This window comes from Cetorhinus maximus, chromosome 18, assembly GCF_964194155.1.
Source record: "Cetorhinus maximus chromosome 18, sCetMax3.hap1.1, whole genome shotgun sequence".
NCBI lineage: Eukaryota > Metazoa > Chordata > Chondrichthyes > Lamniformes > Cetorhinidae > Cetorhinus > Cetorhinus maximus.
This window is the reverse complement of record NC_135896.1, coordinates 76,749,192-76,772,352: the sequence shown is the minus strand read 5'-3', so window position 1 is coordinate 76,772,352 and position 23,161 is coordinate 76,749,192. Positions and strand designations below refer to the sequence as shown.

Below are 23,161 nucleotides of genomic sequence, written 5' to 3'. Positions count from 1 at the left end.
TGGAACAGTTTATCTCTCTTGATTTTATAGAGCTCTCATGATTTTGAACACTTCTATACTCATTGTACTCAAGTTCAGGCTGAACCAGTTTTTTAAAGAAAGTTACTATAACTTCCTTGCTTTTGTACCCCTGCTTTTTATAAAGCTGAATCCCATATGCATTTTTAATTGCTTTCTCAACCTGCCCTGCCAGCTTCAACAATTTGTGCACATGTGCCCTCAGGTTCCTCAATTTTCTTTAGAGTTGTACCTAATATTGTATTTCCTGTCCTCATTCTTCCTCCCAAAATGTTATCATTTTGCACTTCTCTGCATTAAATTTAATCTGCCACATGCTCGCCCATTCCACCAGCCTACGTTCTCTTGAAGTCGATCGTTATTCTCCTCATGTTTCGCAATACTTCCAAGCTTTTGTCATCTGCACGTTTTGAAATTGTGCCCTTTACACCCAAGTGAAAAGTCATTAATTGACATCACGAAAAGCAGTGGCCTCGTACTGACCCTGAGGAGCACCACTTCCATCTTCCTCCAGTCCGAAAACAACTGATCGCTTATATTCTGTTTCCTGTCACATAGTCAGTTTCACATCCATGCTGCCGCTATCCCTTTAAATTCACAAGCTTCAACTCTGCAGACAAGCCTGTCATGTTATTTTATCAAATGTCTTTTGGAAGCCCACACACAACTGCGTCCACCCTAATCAAAAAACTTAATCAAGTTAATTCAACACAATTTGTTTTAACAAAACTCTGCTGGTTTTCCACAATTAATCCACCATTATGCATGTGACTGATTATTATTTCTAAAAGCCTTCCCACCACAGAGGTTAAACTGATGCCCTTGGATGATTAGTTTATCCTTGCATCCTTTTTCGCACAAGGATGTGACATTTGCAATACTCCAGTCGTCTGGCACCGCTCCTGTTATCCTAGAAGGTTTGGAAGATTATGGCCAGTTCCTCCACAATTTCCACACTTACTTTCCTCAGTATTCTTGGAATACATCCATCCAGTCCTGGTGACTTACCTAAGCACAGCCAACCTTTCTAGTAGCTCTTCTAACAATTTTTAGTACATACAGCATCTAAGCTACCTGCTCTTTCACTATGGCTTTGGTAGCATCTTCCTCCTTGATAAAGACATGCAAAGTACTCATTTAATACCTCGGCATACCCTCTGCCTGCTTGCGTAGGTCTCCTTTTTGGCATCTAATTGGCCTCACTCCTCTTACATTTTTTTTACAATTTATTTGTCTACAGAAGACTTTTTGATTCATTTTTATAATAGCTGCCAGTTTCTTTTCATACTCTCTCTTTGCTGCTCTTATTTCTTTTTTCACATCCCCTTTGAACTTTCTCTATTCAGCCTGGTTCTCTCTCTTGCTTGTATTATCCACGTGACATCTGTCATACACCCACTTTTTTACTTCATCTTATTCTATCCCTTTCGTCATTCAGGGTGCTCTGGCTTTGTTTGCCACCTTTCCACCTTGTTGGAATGTACCTCAACTGTACCTGAACATCTCTTTACTGGCAGCCCATTGCTGCTTTATAGTTTTGCCTGCCAATCTTTGGATCTGTCCCAGGTAAATTGAAGTCATTTTCAACCCACTGAAGTTGGCACCCTTCCAATTAAGTATTTTTACTCTGGATTGCTCCTCGTTCTTTTCCGTGGCTAACCTAAACCTTTTGATACTATGTTCACCATCCTCCAAATATTCTCCAACTGGCAATTGATTCACTTGACCACCTCATTCCCCAGAATCAGATCCTGCAATGCTTCTTTCCTTTTTGGCCCAGAAATATGCTGATCCAGGAAATTCTCCACAACACACTTCAGAAACTCTTCCCTCTCTGTGCTTTACAATATTGTCCTGGTCAATATTAAGGATAGTTGAAGTCTCCCATTGTAACTCTCTGGAGCTCTTGCACTTCTCTGTAATTTCCCTGCAAGCTTGCTTCTCTACACCCATCCCACTCATTGGTGATCTACAGAATACATCCAGTAATATCAAGACACATCTGTTGTTTTTTAATTCTAATTAATTATCCTTGATCTCTCCATGATTTCCTCTATTTTCAACACTGTAATATTCTCCTTGATCAGTATTACCACCCCATCTCCTTTCGGTCCTTCCCTGTCTTTCCCAAGCATGTTGTATCTAGGAATATTTAGTACCCAGTCGTACTTTTTCTTCAACCAGGTATCTATTGTTGCCACATGACCATACTCCCATGCACCAACAGTTCACCAGCCTTATTTATTACACTTAATGCATTTACACACATGCATTGTAAACCTAATTTAGGCCACCTTGTATTCTCACTTTGTCTGATCCCACCTAAAACCTTACTATTTATTGTCATGTTATCAGTCTCATCCAATCCTTTGTGTGCCTTGTTTCTCCTTTATAATGCTACGCCCTGATTCCCATTCCCCTACCAAATTAGTTTAAAAGTCTCCAATAATACTAGCAAACCACCCTGCAGGGACATTGGTCGTAGCTCAGTCCTACACATTGATTGTTTCCTCTATGTACAAATGCCAGTTTTTGTTATATTGATGTGTATAATGCTGAATTCTTATACTATGAAATATGACCAAGTTTGAAATATTTTGAAGGGTGGGCACAGGGAGCATTTATTGATGAATGTCTGGTAGAAACCATGGCCATTGGCGCACTCTGGGAAAAGTTTTTAAGTGCTTTGGAATCTATATCTTTAAATGATGGAATAGAATGTGTACATTTGGTTACTGGGCTCCATCCTTTCCCTATATTTGTCTTGTGCTACTTCAGTCACTGGCAAAAGCCAAAAGTTTAAATTTGAAGCCCCTGATGTTGCGGTTTTCCAACAATGATCTGCCAAACAACTATTTACCCCAAAGAGCAGAGGTGTCAGTAATGCCAGCTTTGCTGTATAGAGAAATAATGGAACAAGGGCACAGTTTACAGATGACAGTCAGCTGCATAACTGTAATATTGAAGGCAGACCAGTGGGGGCTGTGGGTGGAGCTGTAATATTGGAGGCAGACCTGCATGGACTGGGTGTGGAATTGTAATTTTGGAGGTAGATCTGCATGGGCTCGATGTGGAGCTGCAATACTGGAGGCAGACCTGTGCGGGCTGGGGGTGGGGCTGTAATATTGGAGGCAGACTGGAGTATAGGTAATGGTGAGGAAAGCAGTAGGATAATACAGGTGGGGAAACATGGGAATGAGGAGGAGAGAAGAATAGGTCAGGAAAGGGAAAATGAACTATTAAAATTAAATGGCTTTGCACAGGATGGGGAACAACCCACCAAATAAATAAATGAAGTAAAGGGTGGGGAGGGTGATGGGCAGGGAGGTGGTGTGGATGGGTATTGGTGAGGATAAACCAGTTAAATAAACTGAAGAGAATGTTGCCAAAATTAACACAGTAAATTTAAAGAATCCCTTCCACACCAACAACATTAACTGAATGAAGTCCTGGGCTTTAGTCAGTAAAATTCATTGATGATCAGGGAACACGGGGACAGAAGGTGTCCGTTTAGCTCCTCAAATCTGTTCCATCTGCGAATTTGGTCACTGGGGGCAGGAAAATGCGGCACTGAAAATTAATATTTCCTTTAGTTGGCCGCGTGGCCTTGGGACGTGTGGTCGGTGACTGGGTTATTTGGACTTTCAGAAGGCTTTCAACAAAGCTCGACATAAGAGATTAGCGTGCAAAATTAATGCGCATGGGATTGGGGGTAACGTATTGAGATGGATAGAAAACTGGTTGGCAGACAGAAAACAAAGAGTAGGAATAATTGGGTCTTTTTCCGAATGGCAGGCAGTGACTAGTAGGGTACCGCAGGGATCGGTGCTGAGACCCCAACCATTCACAATATATATTAATGATTTAGATGAGGGAACTAAATGTAATATCTCCACATTTGCAGATGACACAAAGCTGGGTGGGAGGGTGAGCTGTGAGGAGGATGCAGAGATGCTTCAGTGTGATTTGGACAAGTTGAGTGAGTAGGCAAATGCATGGCAGATGCAGTATAATGTGGATAAATGTGAGGTTATCCACTTTGGCAGCAAAAACAGGAAGGCAGATTATTATCTGAATGGCTATAAATTGAAAGAGGGGAATGTACAACGAGACCTGGGTGTCGTCGTACACCAGTCGCTGAAGGTAAGCGTGCAGGTGCAGCAGGCGGTAAAGAAGGCAAATGGTATGTTGGCCTTCATAGCGAGAGCATTCAAGTACAGGAGCAGGGATGTCATGCTGCAATTATACAGGGCCTTGGTGAGACTACACCTGGAATAGTGTGTGCAATTTTGGTCGTCTCATCTGAGGAAGGATGTTCTTGCTATAGAGGGAGTACAGCAAAGGTTTACCAGACTGATTCCTGGGATGGCGGGACTGACATATGAGGAGAGATTGAGTCGGTTAGGATTATATTCGCTTGAGCTCAGAAGAATGAGGGGGCATCCTATAAATGAGAAACCTATAAAATTCTAACAGGACTAGACAGGGTAAATGCAGGAAGGATGTTCCCAATGGTGGGGGAGTCCAGAACCAGGGGTCACAGTCTGAGGATACGGGGTAGACCATTTAGGACTGAGATGAGGAGAAATTTCTTCACCCAGAGAGTGGTGAGCCTGTGGAATTTGTAGTTGAGGCCAAAACATTGTATGTTTTCAAGAAGGAGTTAGATATAGCTCTTGGGGCGAAAGGGATCAAAGAATATGGGGAGAAAGCGGGAGCAGGCTATTGAGTTGGATGATCAGCCATGATCGTGATGAATGGTGGAGTAGGCTCAAAGGGCCAAATGGCCTACTCCTCCTATTTTCTACAATGGCAGGGGCTCTGTTCGGGTGATGGACTTTTGGCCAATTCATCGATCAGCAGCCAGAAGTGTAGCCCAGCAGCCAGAGCAGGAATTTAACAAACACTGGAGGGGCAATAGACACAACAACTAAACAGAATTGGAACCCATGCTACTTGACAAAATAAATAGAGTTTGGTGGGATTTCCTAATTTTTCTGGTCCCTGGGGTGAATACAGTGACCTTTACTCACCTTTAGCAAGGCACCTGCCCTACATCGGGAAATGCACTGGTTCAGTGTTATCCTGTGCGGAGTGGTATCTGGAATTAACCGGCTTAAGTATAGAGGATGATCATGTAACATTAGATTGCATAACTGGGTCCTTGCAGTGCTACCTGCAGCTGTGATGCCATTAGAACCTGGACACCACATGTTATTTTTAAATAAATATATCTTACCAGCAGAGGTTATGGACAAGAATCCTGGCTGAGTTTCTCCTGCCTTCTGCATATGCCTGGATGAGACCTATTGTAACATCTGAGTGCTGCCCCTTCTAGGGTCAACAAAGGATGGTCAGGATGGCCCAGATTACATCAAAGAGGTGTACAAGGCAGTGGGGAAGCTGTCGAATTAAAACTCACCCTTCAACTGTTGTAATTGGCGAGGTTGAGAGCAGGGGGTTGTAATATATTCCACAGAATAATTGTTTATTTGAGACAGAGGTAGATGATAAACAATCCAACTGTTCTCAGCTGCTGGAGATTAGAGCAGATAGCAAAAAGGAAAAAATATGTGGAGCATGCCAGTGCTAGTTGCTGCTCTCAGAAAAATAGCTTTTGAGTAAAGATCACGCCATCTGCAAGATTCAGGCCAAGGAGTTGGAGGAAAGGGACAGGAAAACCATGTTTGTGTTTCTCTGCCAGCCTGCGCTAACAGGAAGTGCAAGAGAGGAAATGATTGATGTGAGATTAGTAATGAATTAGTTATGTATGAAAACACTGCCAATTTGACCCAAAGCAAAGCCTGAACAGAATCCCCAGCACCCCTGGAATTTGAACCCTCATTCATAATAAGGAGACATCAAACGTGAGGCCCATGGTTCTTTTCAAGATTGTAAAGAAAGGAGCTGCAAACAAGATAAATCTGCAAGAAGTGATTAGGTGACACTAAGCTTCGGTGTTTTTTTTAATCATTCACGGGATGTGGGCTTCGCTGGCTGGGCCAGCATTTATTGCCCATCCCTAGTTGCCCTTGAGAAGATGGTGGTGAGCTGCTTTCTTGAACTGCTGCAGCTCATGTGATTTGGGTACACCCACAGTGCTGTTAGGAAGGGAGTTCCAGGATTTTGACCCAGTGACAGTGAAGGAACGGCGATATATTTCCAAGCCAGGATGGTGAGTGACTTGGAGAGGAGCTTCCAGGTGGTGGTGTTCCCATCTATCTGCTGCCCTTGTTCTTCTAGGTGGAAGTGGTCGTGGGTTTGGAAGGTGCTGTCTAAAGAGCCTTGGTGAATTTCTGCAGTGCATTTTGTAGATGGTACACACTGCTGCTACTGTGCGCCAGTGGTGGAGGGAGCGAATGTGTGTGGATGTGATGCCAGTCAAGCGGGCTGCTTTGTCCTGGACGGTGCCAAGCTTCTTGAGTGTTGTGGGAGCTGCACTCATCCAGGCAAGTGGGGAGTATTCCATCACACTCCTGACTTGTGCCTTGTCGATAGTGGACAGGCTTTGAGGAGTCAGGAGGGAGTTGCTCGTCGCACGATTCCTATCCCCTGACCTGCTCGTGTAACCGCAGTATTTATATGGCTCGTCCAGTTCAGTTTCTGATCAATGGTAATCCCCCCCAGGATGTTGATAGTGGGGGATTCAGTGATGGTAATGCCATTGAACATCAAGGGGACAATAGTTGGATTCTCTCTTGTTGGAGATGATCATTGCCTGACACTTGTGTGGCGGGAATGTTACTTGCCACTTCTCAGCCCAAGCCTGGATATTGTTCAGATCTTCCTGCATTTGGACATTGACTGCTTCAGTGCCTGAGGAGTCACCAAGGGTGCTGAACATTGTGCAATCATCAATGAACATTCCCACTTCCGACCTTGTGATGGAATGAAAGCTATTGATGAAGCAGCTGAAGATGGTTGGGCCAAGGACACTACCCTGAGGAACTCCTGCAGTGATGTCCTGGAGCTAAGATGACTGACCTCCGACAACCACAACCATCTTCCTTTGTGCTAGGTATGACTCCAACCAGCAGAGAGTTTTCCCCGATTCCCATTGACTCCAGTTTTGCTAGGGCTCCTTGATGCCACACTTGGTCAAGTGCGGCCTTGATGTCAAGGGCGGTCACTCTCACCTCATCTTGGGAGTTCAGCTCTTTTGTCCATGTTTGAACCAAGGCTGTAATGAGGTCAGGAGCTGAGTGGCTCTGGTGGAACCCAAACTAGGCATCCGTGAGCAGGCTCTCTTCCTGGAAAGGTGATGGAAGCAGAGCCTTTGAATATTTTTAAGGCAGAGGTGGATAGATTCTTGGTAAGCAAGGGGGTGATAGGTTATCAGGAGTAGGTGGGATGCAGATTTCAGGTTACTATCAGATCAGCCAAATCTGCTGATGACACAAAGATAGGTAGAAAAGTAAATTGTGAAGATGACATAAGGAGGCTGCAAACAGATATAGATAGGTTAAGTAAGTGGGCAAAGATCTAGCAAATGGAGTATAATGTGGGAAAATGTGAAATTGTCCATTTTGGCAGGAAGAATAAAAGAGAAGCATGTCTGGGTAATTTTCCAACTTGTTGGCTGGGTGCCAGTGTCAATCTAATGGTAAGTCAACAGGCATATGTATTCAAGTTGTTGTTTTCCACACTTTTCCTTTAGCCTCTGTGTAACCTTCCATCAGAGTGATGTCTACACTTGTTTCTGACCCCGATAGAGTGTTTTTGAGGAAAGGTAATCAAAAGCAGAGGTCAGCAGGCATGCCAGCCCACACAACACCTCCAATGAGTCCGTCTGGAAAATTTAGAATATTTTTAAATTTATGTAGCCCCTGATCACATCTCTCAGAAACATTCCAAAGCACTACAAGTAATTGTAACATTTATTACAAAAGAGGAAGCCATTTGATCCATTGTGTCTTTGATGGTACTGCCTCTTAACTTGGAGCTTCCTACTCCAATTGCACTGGTCTGCAATGTTGCCATTTTTTTTACATTATTCCTTTTCAATTACTGAACCAGTAGCATTTTACATCAGGTTATAGTCTCTGCCTAAGGGGCTACTCGTAGTAAATGTCTGTGGGGAAAAACAATTCCAATATCCCCCTTTGAGTGATAATCTTCAGTCTCTGACCATCACGCTTTATACTGTTACGCTCCCTGTGGAGACTGATAACTTTTTTTTAAAAAAAGAATTTGCCAGTAAACAAAGGGAACAGTCGCATGACAAGATGGTGTGGTTGTTGGAGGTCAATCATCTCAGTTCCAGGACATCACTGCAGGAGTTCCTTAGGGTTCTGTCCTAGGCCCAACCATCTTCAGCTGCTTCACCGATGACCTTCCTTCCATCATAAAGTCAGAAGTGGGGGTGTTCGCTGATGATTGCACAATGTTCAGCAACATTTGCGATTCCTCAGACACTGAAGCAGTCCATGTCCAAATGCAGCAAGGCTTGGTGAATATCCATGCTTGAGCTGACATGTGGCAAGTAACATTTGCACCACACAAGTGCCAGGCAACGACCATCTCCAACAAGTGAGAATCTAACTGTCACCCCTTGACATTCAATGGCATTACCATCGCTGAATCCCCCACTAACAAAATCTTGCGGGGGTGGGGTTACCATTGATCAGAAACTGGACTGGACTAGCCATATAAATACTGTGGCTACAAGAACAGGTTAGGCTAGGAATCATGCAGAAAGTAACTAACCTCTTGACTCCCCAAAGCCTGCCCACCATCTACAGGGATGGCATACTCTCCACTTGCCTGGATGAGTGCAGCTCCAACACTCAGGAAGCTTGACACCATCCAGGACAAAGCAGCCCACTTGATTGGCACTCCATCCACAAACACTCACTCCCTCCCTCCACCACTGATGCACAGTGGCAACAGTGTGTACCATCTACAAGATGCACTGTAGGAACTCACCAAGTCTCCTTAGACAGGACCTCCCAAACCCACGACCTCTACCATCTAGAAGGACAAGGGCAGCAGACGCATGGGAACACCACCGCCTGGAAGTTCCTCTCCAAGCCACTCAGCATCCTGACTTGGAAATGTCGCTAGGTCAAAATCCTGGAACTCCTTCCCTAACAGCACTGTGGGTGTACCTACACCATGGACTGCAGCGGTTCAAGAAGGCAGCTCACCACCACCTTTTCAAGGGAAATTAGGGATGGGCAATAAATGCTGGCCTAGCCAGCAATGTCCACATCCCATGAATAAATTTTAAAAATGTTTAGTCTATGTCAATTTTAATTTGTTTAAGTACAAGTCTTAAAACGTGAAATCTTGATAGCACTGTTGATGATCCCTTCCATCACTTTACTGATGATGGAGAGTACACTGATGGAGCGTTAATTGGCTGGCTTGGATTTGTCTTGCCTTTTTGTGTACAGGACATAGCTGAGCAATTTTCCACATAGCTGGGTAGATGCCAGTGTTGTAGCTGTACTCTGACAGCTTGGTTAGTGGCACGGCAAGTTCTGGAGCACAAGTCTTCAGCAGTATTGCCAGAATATCATCAGGGCCCTTAGCCTTTGCACTATCCAGTGACTTCAACCATTTCTTAATATCGCGTGGAGTGAATCGAATTGGCTGAAGACTGGCAAGTGTGATGCTGGGTACCTCCGGAGGAGGTTGAGATGGATCATCCACTCGGCACTTCTAGCTGAAGATTTTGTGAATCTTCAGCCTTATCTTTTGCACTGCTGTGCTGGGCTTCTCCATCATTGAGGATGGGGATAATTGTGAAGACATAGGGAGTGAGAAGCTGCACATTTGGAGTGCTGGGCTCGAGTTTGAGAATGGCAACATGATGAGTCTGTGGAGAAGGTTTTTCAAAGGCTGTAGACAGCAGAACTTCAAACTTTGGCACACTGCTTCTGTGTACTCTGTGGAGTAAAATTGGCCATCGCCCCTCTAATTGGATATCACCCCTCTAATCGTTAAACGTTGTTAGCTATTGACAAGCAGCATTCCTCTTCAATCATCAAATTGCTCATATTTTAAGCTTTCTCACCTATCAGGCATGTGTTGTTACAATAGGTCTCACACTGGTATACGGAGAAGCTGGGAGAAATTCGGCCAGTTTAGTTAATTCAGGTGGAGTTACTTTTATGTTTTGGCATAGAAAGCCATGTGCCACCAACCCCCAACATGGCACATGACAAACCATGGGCAGAATTTTAATAGTCCCCCGCTGGCATGTTTGCAGGCAGTGTGGCCCATAAAATTCCCTGGGTGGCCTTCCCGCTCTGACCTGTACATAATTTTACGTGGCGAGTAAGGGCTCCCCCCCACACCTGGCCTCAATTCTGAGGCCGGTGGGAGGTGTTCAGCTGCAGGGGGAGGCCCAGCAGATCACCCTTCTTGGGTATCGGGTGGATTGGGAGGTGTGGTGGGGGGGGATGCCTATCTCAAGGGCCATCTTTCCATTTTGGGCCGGGCCTGCTCCCTGCCCCCCTCCCTCCTCCTCTTCCCCCCGCCTGTCCATCAAGGCCCCCACCCCCGCATTTACCTGGTCATGGAGGCTGGGACTTTGAATCTAATACTGCTTGTAGTTCCAGCAGTGGCCACTGCTGCCCTCCCGCTGTGCCCAAACAATTTTTTTGCTCTTTCTCTAGCTTTCGTTCTGCACTTTTGCTCTCCTTTCTTGCCTCCTATTGTCCCTTTTTTGATCTCCCACTCGATGTGTTCTCTGTAGAGTCTCTCTGATCATTCTAAGTGACTACTTTGCCCATCAGAGTATCTCCTCACATTTTGCACACTTGGAATTGATGTTAAAGTGCCCAGTTGCCTTGAGGGTAAATGCTGTCATTAGAAATTTGGTTATATTTATCAGATTATCCCAATTAAACAAAATTGAATGACTGATTTAGGTAGCTGGGAATCAGTTAATGCTTCAGAAAATGGCCACTTCAAGGATAACCATGAGCCACGTCCTAATGAATGAGCTGTTGTTGAATGCCAGACCTTGAAATTGGATTTTCATCTCGTACCTTCCTTCTAAAAGGGCAACCAAAGCAACTTCCAATGTTGTTTGAATGTGAAATAAATTGGAGAAATGTTACAAGATAAACAAGTTCTTATGTAATATTGGCATAAACCAGAAATTGTAACTGGCTGCCTGCTCCTCATCACTACCATTTTGACCCTTCTGGAAAATCCTCGTGCTGACATGGGTTGAGGATAGGATCAGATATGCCATCACGCTGCTTCCTCTTCTCCCCAAAGCCCAATTGCTTACAGATGATCCTTGTGCTCAATAAGTGAGTCCAATGCCTTCAGCAAAGGGGGGGGCAGAAAGAGGAATGTGGAAGCCCAAGCACAGGACTGTTGTACTGTTTGAGCTTGCACTTGAATTAAACAATATATTTTTGACAAAATGCTGAGCGGAGATGCTGTTCTTGATGTTTTCAATCTCCATCGTAATTTGTCCTCCCCTCCCTCCATACGTTTGTTTAAGCTCCTCGTTTCTCTCATCCTCGTGATGCACATTGGCTCTCCTGCTGCAGAATGAGGCCAACTCATGACCTCTATATAATGATCCCTTAACCTCCCAAATCTCTCTAACTCTGACACCCCTTTCCCATCTACCTTCTTATACATAACCTCCACCTCAGCTTTCTAAAACAACTCCTTTTCACCTTCAGGGTTGGGATGGGCTTTGGAAAACTATCCCTCAACTCTTACTCCTTCTCCTGATATCTCTATTGAGCTCCCTTCCTGCTTCCTTATCCCCCATCCACCTCACCCCTCAGTCCACAGAGCTTTGCCCTCTTTCAAAGTGCCTACTTTGATCTCCTTTTTGATCACCCTTTCTCTTCCAACTGTACTTGCCCTTCCATTTGGAGTCTGTTTTCTTTTTCTATCTGTAGAGCTGAGATCCTACATGAGCAAGACCATTATTTAAAAAGTACCATTTTGATGATTGATTTGGGAGACGATATTGTTATCTAGACAAAGTCTGATGGATGCTACGGGCAGTATAGGGAATTGCAGTTCTTGATCACTACCATTGGGTGGTGGTAGAATACTAACACAGCAAAAAGATGTCATGGCAAGCTGTGGAGCTGCAGGGAGCAGCATGTCCGATCTGTACCCCAGAACATTCAGGCCTCAGACTAGGGCAATGTCTTTTCACAGACTTAGCGAGATAGACTCTTCTGGCTGTACGTTTCCAGCCTTTAGTCCATCACAAAGGTATCTAATCACTAAGCCTAGTGGCTGCTGTCTCACACACTCCCTGTGAAACCACAGACATTAAAATAACTTTGCAAGATCTTCTATTTTAATTGTAAAGCTGGTAGCTGACACATCTTCGATGCATTACATTTCGCTGAAGTGTCACTGTGTGTGAATTTATTGAACAGAGTGCACCTGAAATGCACAGCAGCATAATCCTACACTCTGTCGTCCCTCAAACTAAAATATTGTAAAGATGGATACAGGTATGTCACTGTATAACACCAGAGTATAGTAATGAGTGGATGAAGGTCTGTCACTGCAGCATCAGAGTGCCGTATTGGTGGGTACAGCTCTCACTTTAATACCAGGCTAAGTACTGGTCTGTCATTATAAAGTGGGTACATTATTTGTGGGTATAGCTCTGCAACTATGGTAGAACAGTTTAAGGAGCAGAACTGGAGTGTGTTGCACTGTTGATTTTCCTGCACTGCCTTGATATTGATGACAACTCTCGATACTTAATAGTAAAACTGGCACTAGCTTGTTTTATTTCAGACGTTTTAGATTGGAGTAACTGATTGTGTTATAAATACAACTTGGAGCAAACTCCCTGGTGATATTGAACCCAGCCAAGGGAGATTGGGGGCCTGGTTTATTAGTCTTCAATGTCACAGCGTGGTGCTGAGTATAACAGCAGCTGTAACTGCCTTTGACCTCTTCACTCTTAAAGGTGTCAGCGATTTCCATCATTATGAATGGGAAGTGACTGAGTGATTGCAATCTGTCTCACAGAGACAGGGTTAAAAGGCAGAAAGTGATCTGTTTACGTGGTGCATTGCACTGCTACTGTCCTCTCTGAGGACCAGCAGTCTGCAGTAAATACTTCCGGCACAGTTTCCCCTCATGGTGCAGCATCGGCCCCGCGGTCAGAGTCGCAGCTGAGTTCACTAGCTTCCCACACTGGTCTCCATACGCTTGGCAACAACTAACTATGACCCACCTGAGATTACTGGTGACACCACAACAGCACGAGCCGACACACGCTTACGTGACTGCATAATCCAGGACTTTGCAGCCTATTGTGTTGGCTGGTCTATGTTCAAAAGATCATCACAGGTGTATGGAACATGGTTCATTTCAGACATCAAACACACTCCAGGCAGGCACCGTGTGGGTTAGATACAGTGTAAAGCTCCCTTCACACTGGCCCTCAAACACTCCCTGGACAGATACAGCGCAGGTTCGGTGCACAGTGAAGTCACCTTTTGCGCTGTTTGAGTGTCCACCATATGCCCCTGCTCAGGGCACAGAATAAAAGGTTGGGCATTCCTCCCCTCCTACACCAATGTGACATTTTTCTGTTTCCCAACTGTACAGTGGTCTATGAATGATTTTGACTATTTAGCTGAATTAATGGAGTTGGATCTTACTGAAACCCCCACCACCCCCAAACTCTATTCACAATCTGCCATCTCAGAAATTTTGTTTTTATCCTGTGAACTGAGGCTGGACAGAAACCAGGGAGACTCACGGACTCATGTATCAGTATGCATAAATATATGGTAATTAAACTTTAGAGACAAAGTTCAACACCAAGGACTCAGTGAGTAAAGGTGTGGCTTGGTGTGATACCGAGCTAGCTCCAATGATCAGAGGGTCTCAGTGGATAAGGACTCTTCAGGGTTAAATTACAAGGAGAGATTACATTCCATTAGGGTTGTATTTAGATCTGGAATTTAGTAAATTAAGGGGTGACTTGATCTAAAATCCTTTAAGAGATTAAGGGATGTTGATGGGCTAAATAAAGAGAAACTCCTTCTGTTAGTCAGGGAGGCTCTAACTTGGGGGCACAGTCTAAAAATTAGAGCCAGACCTTTCAAGAGTGAAATTAGGAAACACTTTTACACACAGAGTGGTCGAAGTCAGGAATTCTCTACTGCAAATAGCAATTGATGCTGGATCAAGTGTACATTTTACATCTGAGATTGATAGATTTTTATTAGCCAAAAGTATTAAGGAATCTGGGGCAAAGGTGGGCATATGGAGGTAGGCCAAAGATCAGTCGTGAATGGCAGAACAGACTTAAACCTGTGGGGCTAATGTCCTACTCCTCCTATGTTCCCAAGGACATGGAGCGGTGTGACACTGAGCTGTACAGATCAGGGAGTTTCTGAGTAAGGGCACAGATCAGTGTGATGTTGAGTTGTTCATTTTGGCTGAGGCTCATGTGTTGAAAATGGCCTGTGTTCCTAAATTCAACTGAAACATGTCACTTTGTGCTTTATCTGTTGCAGGAAGGTGACAGTTCTCAAAGGGTTAATCCTTTTAGTTGGTTATATTGCTACTCTGTTGTTTACCTTTTATCGATGTTTTGATTTAAAAATTTAAACATTACCATTCACTGTCCAGACTTGCATATTTGAGAGTGGGGAGAGCAGGCCCTGTGTGTTGGGCTGCATTCAGACTGAAAAGCTATGCCTGAATGCACCTCTGCTCGATATTGTGTTTCTGGGCGTAGAAGGTGCTCTGACAAACCTAACTAATGGAGCTTGAAACTTACTTGTTAACATGTTGCAGTGACGCTTGAGAGTTATTTTCCGCAAAGCTGCATGGCCTCACTCTGCCCTCTCCAGCTTCACGATGGCTCCTTGGGTAGCTGCACCAGGTGGTGTGGTACTTTCTCCACAGGCTGAGAGAGGCACAAGTTGGTCCCAGGCCTCTGGCTTATTAGTTGATCTCGGGTTGGTGGGTGGGAAGTGTGGCCACTTTATGACTTGGCCTTGCTTTATAAGGACCAGGCAATGGAAATAATGCCCCAGGATCCCTATTTTTGTTTCAGCATTTACCCCTGCTGAAAAGTACACATGCATTGTGAGTGAAGGCAGGTTCAGCTAGGCTGTGATGCCCTCCATTGTCAAACAGCCTGCTTTCTCACTCACATGAAGAATGGCCACCTGGCTGAGTACCAGGGAAAGAAAAACTTTCATTTATATAACATCTTTCATGATCTCTGGATGTCCCAACTCAATTTACAATCAGTGAAACATTTTTGAAATGTTGTCACTGTTGTAATGTCGGAAACATGGCAGCTAATTTGCACACAACAAGGTCCCACAAACTGCAACATGATAATCACCAAATAACCTGTTTTATTGATGTTAGTTGAAGCATAGATATCGATGATGACACCAGGGAGAAACTCCCTGCTTGTTTTGGAATAATGTCAAGGAATCTTTTATATCAATTTGAGAGGACAAATGGGACCTCTGTTTAACATCTCATCCAAAAGATGGCACCTTCAACTGCAACACTCCCCTGGTACTGCACTGCAGTGACAGCCTGGATTACGTGTTCAAGCCTCTGGGGTTGGATTTGAACTTGTCACTCGACGCGCGAATGCTGCCAACTGGGACTTGACAGACGGTAGTCAGGTACCTATGGAACTATGCTCAGCAAAGGAAGAACCTTCAGGGTCTACATACATAGTGTGATGGGAATTATTTGTCAGGCTGTGGAAATTTTTTCTTAATGAAAAATTCAAATAAAGGAGATTCCATGGAACTGCCTAGGTCACAACTGGGTTAGAGTTCATCAGTTAAAGTTGGTGTCAGTTCTCTTGGCCTTAAATAGGACTAATGTCAATAATATCAAATATGATCTCTCTCTCGGATTATAAATCTTGGAATATTTGGGAAGATGAGTGTGGTATTGCACTGATAGCTCCTTCACTTCCTCAGGGCAAATCTAACTGTGTAAAGATTATTTCTTCAGTGATATTTCATATGCAGAGCACCCAACTGTCGTGTTGAGCTCTCAGGTCAATTTGGAGACTGAGGCTTACTATGAGACACATGAACCATTACTGGGAGGCCGGTCATTGTTATAGTTTGAGGTTTTTAGAAAAAAAAAATTGTATGTATTAATTGTTATATTTGACATGGAATTTCCCTCAGCTTCAAGTATCAAAGTCGTCCCTTTACACTGCCAGCTTGCTTTATAACTCCTTTACTGCTGTTCTCCAGTCACTACTACCTACCCCCCCCCCCCCCCCCCCACCAAGCCCCAGCCACTTCAAAGTAGAAAGTCAGCCCTGCTTCTATTAAAATGCTTCACTCAAGTTCCCTGCCAGCAAACCAACCAGGAAACTTGCCTCTGAGTTTCCTCCTGTTGTGGAAATGAGTTATAGAGCAGTCCACATCTGGGCCAAACCATCTCCTATTTCCCTTCCCAGCTCCCATCTAAATATAAATTGCAAACAGGAAGAATAGACTGGCTAGGTTCACAAACATTACTGACGTTTCTCTGACGAGTTTTGTTGGATATTTTTACAATTCAAATCCTCCCGCTTTCCTCACAAAGATCCCGCTGAGAGTTTAAACTGCAGCAATGACACAGATAATTACACATCGATCAGCCTTCTTTTAAACAGGGTTGTACTTTTACAGATCCGGGAGGGTTGTCCCATCACACAAACAACAAATAGAGACTTGTATTAATATAACATGCTTCTTAGAAACCTCAAAGCGCAACTATTATTTTGGAAGCGCAGCAGCAGCTGTTGTGTAGGCAAACGCGTAAACCATTTTGCACAAAGCATGACCAACCATTTGTCTTTTGGTGGTAGCGTTTGGAGAGAGAATGCTGGCCCCTTTTTCTCTTCAGATAGTATTGTAGGATTTTCAACATCCACTTGAATTGGCATTAGGACCTTGTTTGATTTTTTTTGTCAGTTGGACTGCGCCTCTGACAATGTAGCACTCACGTAGTTGCTTGCCCTTCCTACCTTCCTGTGAGCCTGAAGTTATGCAATCAGTTTAGCAATTAGCTGAGACCGGGGCCTAGAGGTATACTGTCAGTTCAGTGTTGCATAGCAGAAACTAGTTAGCTCTGAAGGATAAGTGATAATGTAACTAAGGAACCCAGCCTATTTATGAAGCAGAGTATAATGAAGTTCCATGGTGTGTGATGTGAGTTGGCAGAGGTAGGTACAAGTTGCCCCAAGGGACAGGGAGGTAAAGCAAGAGTATGTGATAGAGGTTAACTGGTTAACTTGAAGATATCTCCAGTTGCGGACACTGATCCCCTGTTCTGATTTAGGATTTAGCCGCCAATAAGACAACAGGGTTACGAATGGCCCTTTCCAAACCTCCAGTCCCACAAAGTTCAAACAGGAAAAGCTAGTGAGTCAGAGCTATTAAAACAAATGGAAGCAGACTTCTTTTGGGGTTCATGGGTTAGTCTCTAGGACTTGTTGGCTGTCGATGGACCTTAGTTTGGGGCATGCTGCATTAGAAAATCATTCTTTGGGGCAGCAAATGGAAATTACCAATGTAGAATCCAAGCCCAAAGTTCCTGAAATACACTGTGGGGTCATCAGCATGTGGAAGAGAAACAGGTGACAAACACTCTGTTCAAGTCTTTCAGAACTCCCCCTAAAAACATAGCTAGTCTCTTCTTAGAATTGCTGATTGACCTGTGCATTGCATTCACATTTTGAGCGCACAATCTAGGTTGACGTTTTAATTCAGTACAAGGGAGCACTGCATTGTTGAGAAAGTTACCTTTCAGGGGCCCTGTCTGCTTGCTTGGATGGATGTAAAATATCCCCTGCTCTTTTAATTGTATCAGGAGAGTTCACCCAGTGTGGAGATTCTTCTCTCAATTAACATCTTCAAAAACAAATTACCATGTTATTTATCTCATTTGCTGTTTGTGGGACCTTGCTGTGTGCAAATTGGCAGCTGTGTTTGTCTCCATATTAGCAGCGGCTACACTTCAGAGGTACTCCATTTGCTGTGAGTGCATTGAGACAATCTCAGGATGTGAATATTGCTATATAAATGCAAGTTCTGCCTTGAGTAGGTATGAAGAGTGACAGATTTGACTGTCATTCCAAGGGGATTTTTTTTTTTAAGAGTGGAGCTGGCCAAATTATAAAGTCCAACATCGCTCGTCTGTAACTCCTTGAAATAAAGGTTATTTTTGCAATGAGGCCCCTTCCAAAATAGTTTTTCATGAGAGCTTAGTGATGGGGTGCAGTCACAGTCAAGAGTGTGGGAATCATTCCACTCTTGTGATGAAGTAAACTGCTTTGAATTCCCCTGCTCTGATACTTGTTAAATCAATGCAACTTGTGTAATCTTACCAATTTCTCACACCTGATCTAATGAGCAAGAAAATTAGAGCTCAGAATTTGAAAGTCAAGTGGCTGCATTCTTTTTTATTCTCACACCGTCCAACACCCTCCCACTGAGGTCAGCAGCATTAAATCAAACTGCATTTTTCCTTTCCCAGCCACTTTCTATAGCTAATTTTCCCTCAGTGTAAACATTCAGAGATTTGTGATAATACATTAATTCATGTTTCCAGTCCTTATCTGTCCCTGGGGAAATAGCCTGACAGTATGAAATGAACCCCACCTACACTGCACTCCTGCTGGCCACATCCCAGCTGCCAAAAATATGAGCCATCCTGCCCCACTACTGCTATACCCCATTACATTGAGAGAAATTTCGAGACTGGTATCAAAACCATTCTCCATACAGTGGGGGCAAATTGTTAGTACAAGAAACAAGAGTATTGTTGCTGTCTATAGCTTACCCTGGTGTACAGGAGGTTTCTTCTCTCCAGGATGCAGCATTCCTTCCATTTCTAAAGTCCCTTGCGTGTATTTTTCAGAGCTTATAAAAGCAGCATTTTTTGCTGCCATAAATCATCACATGGCTGTTGATGAGTGCTGGTATTTACCAGTAATCCAGGCTCCCTCTGAAAAATACACCTCCAGGTGTGGTCTAAAGAAAATCTCATGGTGTCTTAACACATGTCTCAGAAGTTCTTCAAAGCAATTTACATTTATAGTGATAGTCATGAATGTTGATATCTTTTGTAATTGTATAATGAATGTACCATATGCTGCATTAGGATTATTTTCCAGATGGGTTGTGCTCCCTTACTTTAACCAAAAGTCTGTTTACTGCTTGTGCTCTGCTTTCTCCTTGCCAATTGAGTGTGCAGGAAGTTACTGGCTGATTATAGTCAGTTGGCACTCAGATTCGTGTACATGTGGCAGATGTTGGCTATAAGATTATCTGGTAATTTCCTGCAGCAGGGGAAAGAACGAATACTTCCACTTCAAACTGGGTCCTTGTGAAAATTAGTGCAGATGAGGAGGGGAAACGAATGTTCCTGGAGGTTATAATTAACTTTATTGTAGTGCATACATGGAGCTGCAAATGCAAAACTCGAGCTCCCAGTCACCTGCATTACACCTGTTGTCATCAATTCACTGTCAGAAAAAAACATTGCCGTCCAAGCTTTTCATCTTCAACCCTCCATTCTTTCCAACTGTCACCCCATATCTAGCCATCTTTTCTCCACAGTCCTAGGTTGTGCGGCTCCAACCTGGCTCCATGCTCACCTTCATGCTTGTCTTTCTGCTCCTGCACATAACCACTGGTGTACCTCAAGGCTCTATTCTTGGCCCTCTCCTATTTCCCATCAATATGCTGCTCCTCGGTGACATCATCCGATGTTCGTTTTCACGTGTACCCTGACGACACCCAGCTCTACCTCACCATCACTTCTCCACTGTTGCCAAATTATCAGATTGCTTATCTGTCATCAGTACTGAAAAGTTTCCTCCAATTAAATATTAGGAAGATTGAAGCCATAGTTTTTGATCCCCACTCCAAACACTGTTCCTGAGCTACTAACTCCAGCCCCCTCCCTGGCAACAGTCTGAGATTAAGCTAGTGTTTGCAGCCTTGGAGTCACATTTGAACCTGGGTTGAGCTTCCAACCTCCAATTTGTGCCATCATTGAAACCACCTATTTCCACCTCTGTAACATTGCCTGACTTCACCCCTGCCTCAGCTCACCTGCTGCTGAAACGCTCACCTGCTGCTGAAACGCTCACCTGCTGCTGAAACGCTCACCTGCTGCTGAAACCCTCACCTGCTGCTGAAACCCTCACCTGCTGCTGAAACCCTCACCTGCTGCTGAAACCCTCACCTGCTGCTGAAACCCTCACCTGCTGCTGAAACCCTCACCTGCTGCTGAAACCCTCACCTGCTGCTGAAACCCTCACCTGCTGCTGAAACCCTCACCTGCTGCTGAAACCCTCACCTGCTGCTGAAACCCTCACCTGCTGCTGAAACCCTCACCTGCTGCTGAAACCCTCACCTGCTGCTGAAACCCTCACCTGCTGCTGAAACCCTCACCTGCTGCTGAAACCCTCACCTGCTGCTGAAACCCTCACCTGCTGCTGAAACCCTCACCTGCTGCTGAAACGCTCACCTGCTGCTGAAACGCTCACCTGCTGCTGAAACGCTCACCTGCTGCTGAAACGCTCACCTGCTGCTGAAACGCTCACCTGCTGCTGAAACGCTCACCTGCTGCTGAAACCCTCACCTGCTGCTGAAACCCTCTAGACTCCACTGTTCCGGTGCACTCCTGACTGGTCTGCAACATTCTACCCTCCATAACTTGTGGTTATCCAAAACTCTTGCCCATGTCTTAACTGGCATCAAGTCCCATTCTCCCATCACCTCTGTGCTCGCTGACCTACATTGGTGCCCAGTCAAGCAATGTCTTGATTTTAAAATTCTCATCTTCGTTTTCAAATCCCCCAATAGTCTTGTCCCTCTCTTCCTCAGTCATTTTCTCCAGCCCCACAGCCCTTCAGATATCTGCACCCCTCTTGTGCCTACCCAATTATAATTGCTGCATCATTGGACATGCCTTCAGTTGCCTAGGCCCCAAGCTCTGAATACCCTTGTTACATTTCTCTGCCTATCTAACTCACTTTCTCCTTAAGGACACTCCTTAAAACTTACATCTTTCACTAAGCTTTTGGTCATCTGACCTAATATCTTTTTATGTACCTTGGTGTCTGTCTTTGTTTCATAATATTCCTAGGAAGCATCTTGCAACATATCATTACGTTAATGGCACTACATAAATGTAAGTTGTTCAGAGTTCACTATAACCTGGGTTCTATGATGCCCACATCATTGTGCTCTAAAACTGATTCTGAGATAATCTGTTTCAGGAGATGATCTGTATTTGTACCCTTTCTGAAAGAGTTATCCCCTAGTCCCATTTGTCTGTTCTTTTAAAATTTTCTCTTTCAAATATTTAATCCCATCCCTTTTTTTAAAAAAAAACACATGATGGGCTCAGCTCCTGCTGCTGTTTTTAGTAAGGCAATGCAGGACTTTATTTCACTGGGCTTTACATGAAACACTGAGCTATAATTGGTCTCAGTGTCATTGCCTGGAGAGGAGAAAATTAGCTAGGGCTGTGCAGTTTAAAAGTGAAATTAATAATACTTGAAATAAAAATGGAAACTTTGTGCAGCCTCCTTCGGGCTCAGGTGATGCCAGGGGCCCATGCCTGTCGAGGGGCCTGGGCTGAGTTCCGCTGTCTTTTTGTGTTGGAAAGTGTTATGGGGGTAGAGGAGGGTGACAAGAGTGAGAGTAGGATCAGGATTGAATGGTGAAGCCTTTGGTAAGTACCCTGCCAACATTTACTGCCTAAGTTCACACAATAGATAGTTAATGTCCATGGAACCATATCCCAGCAAGGGTCAGTGCATTGAGGAGAGAAATTAGGCAGGAGGGTGGCGGGGGGGGAGAAGGGAATTTAAAGCCTGAGCACTTTCTTCCCTTCAGGTTTGGAAAATAATTCAATGTTTCATTGTGTTTATTTCAGACAAAGAAAGCCTGATTACAGACAGCGGCAAGCTGCACACACTTGACATCCTCCTGACACGCCTAAAAACCCAGGGTCATCGTGTGCTCATTTACTCCCAGATGACACGCATGATCGATCTGCTGGAGGTAAGGAGTGATCTGATTCTTAATGAATAAAAAGTTACTGTTCAAAGTGCAAAAAGAAATACTCACCAGAACTATGACAGAAATGATGCCTGGGTTTTAGTTTGGTTGACTGTACCTTTAAAACTAACTGTTGTTGTACATTTGTTATAATTTCTCTGGCTACAGCATTCACTGTGAGCCTCATGATTTTCAAATAGTACTGACTTTTGAATTGTTACAGCTTGTTTTTAGGTGACAATTCCTTTTTCAATTTGAGTGGCTCTTTTTCCAAATTCCACAGTTTAAAACAGCGAGTTGAGAGCTGGGATTTTTATAGTTTAAAACAGCAAGAGGAGAGCCAGGAGTTTCACAGTTTAAAACAGTGAGAGAAGAGCCGGGAATTTTACAGTTTAAAACGGCAAGAGGAGAGCCGGGAACACACGGAGAGCGGACCTGCGTGAGAAGCGCTGCGGCTGCCGGAGATAAAAACTGGCAGCAGAGAGCTGTTTCTATCCGTCGGGGCCGAAGTGTAATGTCACAGGAAAACAGGTAGGTGACTGGTGGGTATCTCTTCTGTGTTTCTTTTGATTGGCCAAGTGGTTTAAATCAGGAGACATTATTGCAGCTGAAGAGTACAGTTAAGAAATTCACTGTTAAAATATTTAACATCCAAATTAATTAATTAAATAGAATAAAGATGGCTGGGCAGGTGATATGTTGCAGCTGTAGCATGTGGGAGCTGGTAGATGCCAGTGCGATCCACGGTGCCCACATCTGCAGCAAGTGTTGGCTGCTCAAGGAACTTCGGCTCAGAGTTGATGAGCTGGAGTCCGAGCTGTGGACACTGACACTTCAGAGAGGGGGTAGAATTACCTGGACACTCTGTTTCAGGAGGCAGTCACACTCCTGAGATTAATTACATCAAATTTGGTCCATGGTCAGGGACAGGAGGGTGTGACTGTGAGTGAGGCAGGTATGAGGATCCAGAATTTAGCTTTGGAGGAGCCTCAGCCGCTGCCCTTGTCCAGTAGGTACGAGGTTCTTTCTTCCGGTGTGGACGAGGGCGAGACTGCAGGGAGGATGAGCGAACTGACCACAGCACCATGGTACAGAGCGCCATTCAAGTTGGGGGAGAAAAG

The 23,161-nt window shown here is 44.3% G+C and overlaps 1 protein-coding gene across 3 annotated transcripts in view; it reads left to right on the top strand.

Moving 5' to 3' along the window:
• ino80 (INO80 complex ATPase subunit) overlaps positions 1–23,161 on the top strand; it is a 199,588-nt gene that overhangs the window by 109,198 nt on the left and 67,229 nt on the right. For all 3 annotated transcript variants that reach the window (XM_078562944.1, XM_078562945.1, XM_078562947.1), the window contains exon 27: positions 21,916–22,043. In XM_078562944.1, coding sequence (XP_078419070.1) covers positions 21,916–22,043 — 128 coding nt within the window. The remainder of the gene's footprint in view (positions 1–21,915; positions 22,044–23,161) is intronic.